Below are 12,871 nucleotides of genomic sequence, written 5' to 3'. Positions count from 1 at the left end.
AGAATTTTTCTACATTTTTTTTTATTTTAACCAACGCTCACGATAACCTCAAGTCTTGATTAATACTTTAACGGAGCTAAATTCTTCAGTTCTACTGACTTTGGGCTAGGACTGCCTACGGCTTAAATATTAGTTTTCTTTACATACCTACCTACATATTACCTACACTACTTAGGATTCATTACATTTAAGATACTTATCTACAAATCCAATATCGATAATGTCATAGATCCAATAACCATAACTAAGAATAATATCCTATAACCTTAATCACGTAGCTGTACAATATCGCCCCATAGAACATTAAACTACCTACGAATTGTTTATTCATAATTGTTCGCTTCCGGCCTCTCATAAAGTTGTTAGGGCTCCCTTTATCTGTCATCTCCCAGGATAACAAATTTGTGCCTCTGGGAGAGGACAGGCTAATGGAAAAGATAATAGGTACGTTTGAATAGAAGCTAGATTTAGTATATCGCCTTCATTTAATGTTAGGTATTGATTGAAAAATATTAATAGGGGAGACCGGGGCTTTAATTAACCTGGAATATAATCCTCGTCACAGTGCTGTACAGGTTGAGACTCCGTTAGTCCCGCTTAGTGCGCCATGGGAGTGAGTTGTATGAGATGTGCCTAGGTATATTGTACGATTTGTACGTAACGAACTATTTTCACTTTAAATTAATTTTTTTCTTTACGTGTGGAATATTTGGTTTTGCTGTAATATTTTTTGGTTCGTAGTAGCTCGTTTCATTCTCAATACTGCTACATAGCCTTATTACGTTAATGTAAAATATTTCTTAATTAAAAAAAAATCCAAAAGTATCCATCCATGGGGCTACCTATTAATTCTTAACCTACATTTAGTTTTGGTATTTAAATAATGTAAAAATATTTGTTGATTCTTGTTATTCCATAGAGATGTACTCTAGGGGCTTTTAGTTCTTTATTTTTTTTTATTAACCTTTTATGTCCCACTGTTGGGAAAAGGCCTGTCCTCCTATGCCAGTGACACGCATGTCGTGTCAAAATAATTCGTACCTCCTAAAGGTTGGCATAGCGTAAGGGCTTGGCGGAACGTTGCCGAAGCCGAATGCGATCCACTAAGCTCTTACGCTAGGCATATCGCATACCCCACAGCAGTCACAAATACGTGGCACTGGTAGGAGTAAGAACTAAAAAGTCACAGACATTGTATCACTGTGGCGGAACGTGTTAACAGTTTCATACATCGCATCTGGGCCATCATACTGGGTTAGCAGTTACCTCGAAGTTAAAAATTAACTCTAGTCCGGGCAAAACAGTAGAAAATACTTGAGAACTTTTTTTTCAGCAATGTAAAGAAGAGAAAAAGCTATGTAGTTGAGTTCTTTTATTAAACAAAAAAAAACATTTTCAAACATTCTATGACAAAAATGTGGCATTTAAAGGGCCTTTGGTTCGCCTTTGTACGTAATTAATTATTGTATTTCAACGTTTGTAAATTGTGTTTCGCAATTTACGTACAATAAAGAGTTTACATAGGTACAGTCAACGTCATAAATAAGTGATCACTTTTGTACCTTGTTCCTTCCAGTCGTTACATGATTTCGTGTGGCTTTTCAAACACCACGTTAAAGTGACAAGGTACAAAAGAGATCACTTATTTATGACGTAAACTGTACACACAGTTATGAAGAAAGTGGCGCCCTCCTTCAATTCCTACTGTTATTTATGTATTTTCCAGCTATATATAACTCTTAGATATTTTTCAATACGCTTACTCCTCTACTCTTGAAAATCTAATATATAAAATGTGTTTGTGACCAAACTCCTCCGAAACGGCTTGACCAATTTTTATGTTTTTTTTTGTGTATATTATTATTATTGTTATATAAAAAATTAAATCTCAACATTGTTGTACATCAACAAATCAACTAATGGGATGGTAGGGGATTATGAAGACGATATTTATAACAACTCATTTTATTATTAAAAAATCACAATTCAAATTACACGATCTCTGTACATAAATAGCGATCAGTATAAAACGCTTAGCTTTAGCTTCGTCCAGGATAAAATCATAAATCTAATTATATGTACGTAGACCTTCAAATACATTATTTTCCTCGGTAAAAAACAGAATTTCATGACAGTATTTAAGTAAAAATACATAATTCGATGTGTCTTTTTCATCAGAAAACTGTCGAATTATACTAAAGTAAATGTACATTTTGTATCTAATCTATCTAAACCAGCAACACCAGCAGCAGCAGCCTTTAAACGAGCAATTCTTGTATATATATAATTTCATGGATCTCGGAAACGGCTCAAACGATTTTGATGAAATTTGGTGAGTAGGGGTTTTCGGGGATGAAAGATCGATCTAGCTTGGTCTTATCTCTGAGAAAACGCTTGTTATCGAGTTATAGCCCGAGCAAAGCTCGTTCGCCCAGATACTTTTTATATTAAACCTCACTTTACAAAATTTTATATCATTCAATTGCCCAGTTTACAGAAAACTTCTTCTTCATTTAACTATATTAAACTTTATTGCACAATAAAAAAAGATACAAAGCGAGGGCTTACGAGTACTTAACGGCAATAGATTAGGCATTCTGAGCCAGTCTGCCATCGAGCAAAACATCGTGGTGCAAAACTTACAAGCTGACTCTACAACATGTAGAGGTCTCTACACATTACACCGTATCATGCCATGTTGGTTATGAAACGTGCTAGTGGGCATAGTCTCATACTTATACTTTTCAATACAAATAATATATTTTTGCCTCGCACGTTGATATAACGGTCATGGTATGATACGGTGTAGTGTAATGTGTAGAGACCTTAAACGCAATTATTTAATAGTTATTTATGAAACTGTATCGTAATAGGGGTCCTTAAAGCAAGAGTGTAGTTTTAATGCCTAATTAGGGCAGAAGTACCGTTTGTGGCCACTGTACCGTTTTGGCCATTTATTGTTTAAATAAACATTTGAAATAAATTTATAGTAATAAAACATTATAAGCTTTATTCGTTTCAGTATAAACTTTTGAAAACTCAGTAAACATATTGTTTTAATACTATAACTTTTTATATATTACTTCAAATGTCTGCTGGCCAAAAACGGTGCCTCTACCCTACATACAGTTGCAAACAATATTTTATCTACATCCATGTATTAAATCCTCTATCATGTGTTCAAGAACCATTGACAATGACCTGCATTAACGAGAACTAGGTAGGTATGTCTGCCCCACGAGCTGCGCCCGCGACGACCTGCTGCTGCTCGTGCGCGCGACGCGACGCGCCCCGGTGCTGTAATGTTGTATGAAATCTCATCACGATACAGATATCTGATTGTAATGACCATTACGATACAGCCGTGTTCATAATAGAATCCAATGTCGTAATGCTGGTCATTATCTATGGTCTTTGTATTCATAATGGAGGATTTACTATATGGGTGTAGATAAAATATGTTAACTGGCCAATCCATCGCCTAGCACAAGTGACTGCGACTCGCTATTCCGCGTACCTACCGCTTTTTAACTACCCAGTAGGAAAGAATACAAACAAGCGACAAATCACGATTTGTGCTGTCTGTCAAAGTTACCAGGATGTTCCGAGAATCCCATAAATAATAAATTAATTGGACTTGGACAGTAGTTTACCGATGACACCGACAATGGAATCGTAATAGTGGACTATAATTGAGATGACAAGGACGAGCATGGCGAAACAAATGCCTGTGATGTACATAAACTGGCTGGCCTCCTGTGGTGTCGCCAGCATTTCTTCGCTGCTACTGTCGCGGTCCAATGCGTCGAACTCTGACGTATCTGGAAATTAAAAAATTTTGTTTAAACTCTACATCATAATTTCATTTTGAACACTTTTCGACTAATAGAAGTGGACGAAATTCGACTTGCAACATTTGACCTGTCGCTGATCTAAATCAGATTTCCGCTGTTTTCCAATGCTATCTTTTAGACTGCGTTTGCACCGAAGATGTGCGAGGAATGTGTTTTTGGATGAACCAATAGAAACGCTTCATTTACCTATCCTCGCACAGTACATCTCTGGTGGAAACACCCGAGCGGAGCGAGGCTAGGCAAATAGAAGAAAGAAAGAAAATATTTTTTTCTACCAACTCTCTGCTCTAGAGCAGAAAAAATGTATGAAAATACTTTATTGCATTGTTTTACATTTTTTTTTAATTGCACCACCAAAGAGGTAACACAAGTTTTTTTTGCTATAAAATTAGCCTGCATAGTGTAAAAAAATCTAGCGTTAGGTTGCTCAATCTGACGGTCTTATGAAATTTGACAGCTTGCGTACAAAAAAATGTTGCTACCAATCCTACCAAAAACAGTAAGTAGCCGTATATTTAAAAAAAACTTTATGTGTTTTTTTGGCCAACCTGGCGCCCATCCGAAATTTGGCAGATCGCGGGTAAAAATATCTGCTACTGGCTACTAATTCTGCCAAAAAAAAGTAAGAAATTTAAAAAAAATTGTCGGGAACCTTGCGAGTTTCATTTTTTGAGAGTGCAAATGTAAACAAAAATGGAGTCATCGAGTGCTAGTGACATTTCTTTCCTATTAATTGTTTAGCATGAGTTTTTGTTTCGTCTACTATTCCAGTAATAGTTGAAAGAAAAGCAGATTATGCACCTCGCATTAAGTAATTTATATTGCCCTCGTGCTTTTTAAAGCCCTCGCTAACTCTAATAAATAACTTTCTGCTTGGTGCAACAATCTACTATATTTAACGCCATAAAATCATCACAATTAACATAACAATAGAATTAGAACAAAGACAAGACATACATGACGCTAAATAGGTCCCCACTCATAAATGAAGCGTTTCTTTTGGTTCATGAAAAACACATTCCTCGCACATCTCTGGTGCAAACGGAGGAGCCTAGGTATATCCAAATACTAGGTACAAAGTACTAAGTACACAAGCAAATACTACAAGTTCAATATCTTATCCGTTACTTCTGCCGCTGAGTAGCAGACTAGCAGTGCCTACGCTGTTGTGTACCAGTGTAAAGGGTAAGATATCCGGGGAAAACTACTGGCACATGAGTTGCTCCATCTTAGTATTAAATTAAACCTTTTGAACGGCACAGTCTCGGCAACACATGACAGCTTTAAATCGTGCCATGGGCGCCACGAAATTGTTGTGTGTTGCCGACTGTGGCGTTCAAAAAGTTAAAGTTGGCAAAGCATTAGCATTCAGGTATAGACTAAACACATTAAACATGATAATATCTTTGTGAGATTACGAATAAAGATATTCTTTGTATTGAAAAGTATGAGAATATGCCTATGGCTTTCCTAACCAACAGTCGCCGTCGCGTGTCATGTATCCGCTTGACATTCCGTTCCTGACGCGTTCCTATAACGGTCATGGCATAATACTATGTAGTGGGTAAAGGCCTTAAGTAGTTAGTCCGTATTCCTTCCTTTTATTTTTCAAAATGTGTTTTTTTAAACATTTAAATACGTTCCTTTTATAATATTCCTACGAGTAAATCCATAATAAAAAATCACTTAGCTTACGCAGTTTATGACAGTTCTCAAGTTTAATAATATTGTGTCATTAAACTGGTCCACAATAAAATGGCCATCCGCGCCTTTAGTACTGGTGTAATGACAAGGCCGATATAAATATGCAGGGGTCATGATTTTTTTATGATCTTTATAATAATAACGACTCTTTGAACTCATTACTCTTAAAATTCCTCGGGAATATTTCAGCAAGTGGTTGGTTTACTTTGACTGAATATCCTTGTAAATATGTATTTTACAGAACCTTTTAGCTGTAGTTATCAAATGTTTCCATAAATTGATCGAAGTAGATTGCACCGCGTTAGAAGCGTGACATTTTGATTCAAAAACATTTAAAGGGGTGATCCAAGTAATTCAGCCATCTGTTGAATGAAATTTTCCTGAGTAATTTTAAGACACCTTGAATATTTTGTACATGGCGACCGAGCTACGCTTTGCGTTTTTCGAGGATGCGGCGCAAAAGATATAACAATATTTGTTATAATGCTACATTTGATATAATTTGGTTTGCCCAAGAAGTAAACTTTACAGGATTATTATTAAGTCTTGCTGATATGCATTCGTCAGCATAGGTCAGGTTTATTTTACATAACAATCATAGAAGCTTAGATACTTCTCGAGTAAATCGAATTATTTCAAATGTAGTATTATTCCAATATTACAGTTATATCAAATGTTGTTATATCTATCACTCGTTTTCAGAAGTAGTTGAGCTATACAAGCAAAATATAGCTTTTATCGAGATACTTCGGCTATTTCGCAATATTTATCGCCACAAAATAAAATTAATTTTACCAGCAGGAGTCTCCAAATCGCAGACTACTTCGGCCTCTGTGATCTGCAGATCGAGTAACTCTCTTACGGAGAGCAACGCTTCTGCGGGCGCTTCCCCGGGGAATAAATAATCGCAGAGGTACAACGAGCCCACTGGCACTAGGACACGGCGGGGTGGCTCATTGAAACATACTTTTTCTGAAAAAAAAAAGATAGTCTTTGATCGTCACCATCGACAGCCGGAAGACGTCCACTGTTGAACAAAGACCTCTTTAGAGCACCACAATGACAACAAATTGCCACCTGCGATCGGTTATCCACAACTCTCGCGTGACGTTAATCTACCACTAATCACTACCTAGTGGGAGGTCCGTCAACGCTGCGTCTTTCGGATCCTTGTCGCCACTCGAGAACTTTTCTCCCCCAATGTTGATTGTATTTGAATCACTCAGATTCGAACCATTTTAGTTTCCGTGAAACGTAACCACCGCGTGGCAACATGCAAGTCTAGTTTAGGAAAACGCGACTTAGATACTGAACCGATTCAACCATATCAAATCAATCACAATTAGTCCCAGTTCCATTTTAAAGTTTAGTCAAGTATGTCTTCGATCACTGCTAGCCAATACATCAAAGTTAATTATAATTAACTACATATAGCAGCAAAAAATTAGTAATTAAAGGCTGTTAACCCACAGCTGTATTAACTAAACTAGTTTTTACCCGCGTTTTCGCTCATGTTAACCATCAGATGTGGCATTTGAACTAAAATTTTGAGATTTCGCGAAAATTCCCGTAAATATTCCCAAAGGTTAGATTGTTATCTTTATTAATGTTGCATAAAAACACTTGTGTCAAATCTCATGTTTCTAAACTAATAGATTGAGATTTCAGTATTTTATTCCGATCCCGCGGGAATATCGGAATGAAAAGAAGTATATGTGTTATTAAAGACCCAGGTGTAGACACACCTCAAGATTAACTTTGGTGTAAGTTTTTTTACGCACATTCGCAAGATAAGCAAAACATAGATTTTTTATCATACCTTCTGGTAGTAGGTTGTCATCAATCAAAGCATCACAGTGCATGGTAAAGCGAGAGGCTAGTGACCGTACTATGTCCTGTTTCACGGCCGTTATAGCCTCACTGACCGTTGCTTTCGGGTACATGAACACACTGGATGATACAACACCACTGAAGTGTATGCTACCGTCACACTCGAGGTATTCAACTGTCTCCGGTAAGGAATTTTCCTAAAAATATGTTAAAATTTAAAAAATGAAACCGAGATACAAAATTAAAGACGAAGAAAGACATACACATCTATCAAGATATTGAATTCAACTTTTGCAATTTTGAGTCACATTTGTAGGAATGAAGATCTGTGCCACACGGATCTAGTAGAGACAACAGCTCTGGACATATTTTCCAGCACATCCAGAATTAAAATTGCTTTCAAAACATTTTTCTGTCAAATGGTATAAGATAAGGGTAGAAAGGGATGGTGAATGCATTATGAAAGAAAGAAAGAAAGATTTATTTGGTTCATTCAGTACCACCACCATACAGAATAAGACTAATATACTAAAACTAACAATAAAAACTAAAACAAACTAACTTATTATGCAAGTGCCAGTGTTTGAACATCACAACTGGTTTTGTATATAAATAGGATAAATCCAATATAGTAAATTAAAATAATATAGTTATACTTACAAATGGCACAAATAAAGACACTTGCATAGATTTTAGAACATCTTGCTGTGTTGGTTTAACATTTGTTTTTGGCTTTTTCTTCTTGTTTAAGTTTTCTAAAGCTTCTGAACCATTCTTCAGTTCTCCATCTATGAACATTACGCTTGTTTCAATTGTCTTATGGGCTGATTCCAATATTTGCTGAAAACATAAAAACTTGCTCTAAAAAGTTTCCTCTAAACTCACATGTATAGTCACCAGCACCAATATCTAACACAAAAAAGTGTGCATAATTATCTGACACAACTCTATTTCTAGGGCCGGTAGGTAGTGTGAGATATTTTTTCACACTCCTCTGTGGCAAATATTAAGGCTGATGACTGAACTTAACACTTCAACATATGTTTAAGGATGACTAAGTTTTTGTAACATGGGGAGCGAAATGTTATAATTTTGAATGTTGGCATCAAACTTATACAAAATATTACCAGACTTTTTACATATAATATCATAATATTATGGGTTTGAAGCAAAAGATTGTTCTTAAAATATGTGTTTGATAATCTATACTAATAATATGAAGAGGAAAGATTTGATTGTTTGTTTGGTTGCATTGAATAGGCTCCAAAACTACTGGACCCATAAAAAAAAATCTTTCACCGTTGGGAAGCTACAATAACTCTGTTACATAGGCTATATCATATTTTTTTTTTTAATTAGGGATCAGTACTAAAACGTCAATAATGTAACCCAAGGTGTAAAAGAAATAGTTATAAAATGTTTTTCATCGCATGTGCTGCGGAAACTATTAAAGATAGAACAAAAATATGTTCTACAATATTCAAGAATGTATTAATATCTACAAAAAACTTTGCTAAACCACATGTCCAACTATTGTAGTTATGTCACCATAACTACTTTTTTACATTTTAAAAATTGATAGAAATGTTGAATAAAATCAGACCATTTTATATATATTAATCCTTATCTAAATAAATTATTTCATATTCAAGACTGTTTCAATACTTGTAGATTGCTTTTGAATTATATAAATCGGACGTTTCATTGAAAAAAAATCTATGCGCGGGTCAGGTGTAGTTTTTGGGAATGGAGCTGAAAAATGTCTGAAGTGCCCTTGATTAAAGACCTTTTAAGGATTCCGTGCGCCAAAGGGAAAAAAAGAGACCCTATTACTAAGACTCCACTGTCCCTTTGTCTGTCGCCAGGCTGGATCTCATGAACTGTGATTATCATTTATTCCCTATGACAATAAATACTAATAAGATAAATAATTAAGTGGGGCTCCCTACATCTAACGTGTTTTTTTTTTGGAGTTTTTTGTTCGATATTAATAACCGCAACAGGTAGATGCTGAAAATATTCACAGAATATATAGTTGTATATGACACTATAAAGATAAATAATATTTTAAATTAATATAAAATAAATATTTAAGGGGAGCTTTGATACAACAAACGTGATTTTTTAACGATTTTTGCTAATGTCCAATGTTGTAAAGATAATGTTACGGAACCCTTCATGCGCGAGTTTGACTCACACTTGGCCAGTTTTTTTTTAAATTTTGCCCATGGGCTACCGGCACTGAGACCTTTTGAATATTGCACCTGTGCGGTGCGGAGCCGGGGCGGGGTGCTAGTGAATGATATGCTGGCTAAGTTTTTATTGAAATATTTTAGCATACCCCTTAGCATAGGTATTACATTTATGTTAAAAAGGAACAACAGCATATTGTAAAATTAGTACTAAGTGAACGAAAAAAAAGATTTTTTTTTATCAAACAGCTGGCATCCAAGCAGGCAGGTCACTCGAGGTAAGTGATCACCGCCAAATTCTAATTTTAATTTTCATATGTAATTATTATAGGATATTTTCTATGAGATGCAGACAGCAAGAACCATTACTGAGTTCTACCTATCTAAATTTCATAGAAAATGCCTCTAAAAGACTTACCTGAAATTGTTGTTTCACAGAGATACCACTCTTCTTCACAATAACAGGGTAAACATCATCAAATTCAAAATAGCAGTCCAGCCTCTGCCATTGTTGGGCTTTTGGTAAAAATTTCCAATCAACAGGCTTCAGAACTGTGCTCTTGACTGGTCCAACCTCAACGCTTTTGCATGTTAATACTTTAGTACTCGTAGACATGTGCAAAATGAGTCTTTCAGATATTTCCAGACAGTTACCAAACATGTATGGATTTGTATTGAGTAATTTGTATGTGTAGTTTAATATGGCTCTTAGTTTGCTGAAGCAATTCGGATCTTCAAAAACATCTTCATCAGTTGTGACAAAAATACCTGTAATACATAATGTACACAAATTAAGTTAGAGTACCTGAACGATCAAGTAAAACTCAGAAACATGTGTTTTCCTAGAGATAAGACAAGGCATAGCAAATTTATCAACATTTTTAGAGCTGTTTCCGAGATCCCCTAACTAAATAAATAACTATATCAGTAATGCTTATTTATAGTTATCAAATGTGGTGATATAGTGTAAGTTGCCTGCAAATTTAATTTACCTAATAGTTGTTCTAATAGTCAATGTTTAGTCCAGGAGTACTTAAGCTATGCATCGAAACCGACTTGGAATAACTTAATATGTATGACAAGCTAAATGCAAGTATGTATGTACGAACAAGTGTTGCTAAAAAAATTACAACATGTAAAGAGTGTCGGAAACTCCTGGTTCAGTCTGTAAGCAACACAGTATAGACAGCTAAGAAGCACTCTTCTCAAACCTTGAACAAACATTCCTCCAGGCAGCATTCTAGTGACATGTTTGGCGTGGTCGGCTACCCACGCTTCTGATACTCCCGACAAGTTTTTAACCGTCTCTGTTTTATCTGAAGAAAAACTGTTATCTGAAACAGTCTCAGGACTTTTCTCTTCAGGGGTGCGAGCCAAATGAATCACGTTCTCTCGTGCCGCGGTATTCTGCAATTTTAAGTTGGTTATTTATTTTATTGACACCAGAGTAATATCGTAAGCTCCCTGAAGAGCGAACGAGTGTGTTAATTTACTGATTATTTAAGAGGTATGTGTACTATAATTTTGTGATACATGCCTGACCTAGAATAAGTCCTATAACGAAGGATTCCTGAGACGCGTACTGTTCTAGGTATTGAAGGCAGTACTCGGGGAATACACTGTTCTAACCATTTTAAAGCTCTCAAATAATTTAATTACATACAGGAAGTTACACGATCGACATCAACAATATGGTTTTGACGGATTCGTTTAGTTTGCAGTGCCACCGCTGCACAATTATAACTACTGTCAAACAATCAAACGTCAAACTGTCAAGTCAGTTGACATGACATTGACAGCTACATTTTAGTTATCCCACCCTGGTAAGACAGAGAAATTGTGCCCATACAGTTTAATTATAATTTATTGTAAAATGCTGACGTGATATTTAAATGGCTTCTGGATTAAAATTTAACGAAACGGGTGCATCTAGTTGTATAGGTTTAATTTAGTTGTCCGTAGTAACGTTCAGTACGGTTATTGTAACGTAAATTACTTAATTAATTTTTCGGTTCTCATGCTGGTAAACTTCGTATTTATTCTAGATCCAAGTAACATAAAATAACTTTTTCACTTCTCATGCTCGTAAAGTTCGTGTTTAAGCTGTATGTAGGCGACATAAAATGAGTTTTTATGCTCTAGTGCATAAAATAAATTCTTCGTCTAAGACCAAGGTAATCAGGTCAACAGCCACAAACAAGTTTCTACATAATTTATTGAATCAGGCGTTACTTTGCGGAGGTCCATATCAATGAACTAAAAGAATGAGCAAGAAATGAGAAATGAAATGAGGGTGAGCAAGGAAATTCTTTTAGTTCATTAAGTTTCTACATATTTTTTTAAATAATTTTTATTTTTTATAAAACTAAAAATCAATCAAAAAAATGAATGAAATTAAAAAAAAATAGAATTAAGATATGAAAAATAAAAGGTAGGTACAGTAAGCGTCAGAGAAAAGGAACCCCCCTGTGTGACACGTGACAGAACTGTCTGGCCCTGCGGTTAACTATCACGATCTCTGAGACAAGTGCATCATAGGGAGATCTCGGGTTCAAATCCACTTTTTGTTTTATTTATTTTTTGTAGTATTTTCCTGATCATTTAAATAAGTAAAAAAAAAATTAAAAAGGCATTGATCATTGATAATTTTTTTTAACCACATTCGAATTGATACGATCTTCGCAGGTGTGAGTGAGACAAGTGTCGCGGAGTAATCCTAGGTTCACAGTAAAATCTATAGCGACAAAGTATTTAGTCTAGAATAGTCTAGATTTCAGGTATATCAGTAAACAAAGCATCTTACTTTCAACTAGGAATGTGTACCTTTAAAGTACTCACATTCCTTTCAGCAACGGAACCCTCAGGTTCCTTCGGAGGACCTCCCAACTCCCCTTATAGTCCATCCCAAGCCACCAAGAGCCTGGCACTTCGAGCTCATTTTTACATTCAATTCATGTTTCAATATTCTGTGCCATTTCGGTTGCTTTCATTCAACTTTACTTATATGCTTTGTCTTCTGATTGCCCATTCATATTTTCAATAAGACAAATTACTCACTGAACTGCAGGTGTTGAAATTCAGCCGGACTTTCCAGGCACTTCAAAAACTCACCCTCCTGGTCAAGCTTATTATTTCTTCTATTCATTTTTTTTTCTCCTGCAATCGTACCAACATTAGCATCCCTCAGTAGGGTTACTAGCACACAAATTTATTAAGATGTGTCTCTACTTACAGTTTTGATGTTCTCGCGACAGTTCGCGACACTCCCGAGGGCAGGAAGAGGTCTTTACT

General features: G+C 35.6%; 1 protein-coding gene across 1 annotated transcript; it reads right to left on the bottom strand.

Moving 5' to 3' along the window:
• Positions 1-1,949: 1,949 nt before the first annotated feature.
• On the bottom strand, positions 1,950-11,212 carry LOC141433351 (protein odr-4 homolog). Its single transcript, XM_074095348.1, is given in 8 exon segments — positions 1,950-3,821; positions 6,354-6,530; positions 7,378-7,585; positions 8,049-8,228; positions 9,999-10,348; positions 10,792-10,987; positions 11,118-11,194; positions 11,197-11,212. Coding segments are annotated over 8 exon segments (1,398 nt in total). The 3' UTR covers positions 1,950-3,627.
• Between the last annotated feature and the right edge of the window lie 1,659 nt (positions 11,213-12,871).

This window comes from Choristoneura fumiferana, chromosome 12 (genome assembly GCF_025370935.1).
Source record: "Choristoneura fumiferana chromosome 12, NRCan_CFum_1, whole genome shotgun sequence".
NCBI lineage: Eukaryota > Metazoa > Arthropoda > Insecta > Lepidoptera > Tortricidae > Choristoneura > Choristoneura fumiferana.
Note: the sequence above shows the minus strand (reverse complement) of the source record. Positions and strands in the feature narration are given on the sequence as shown.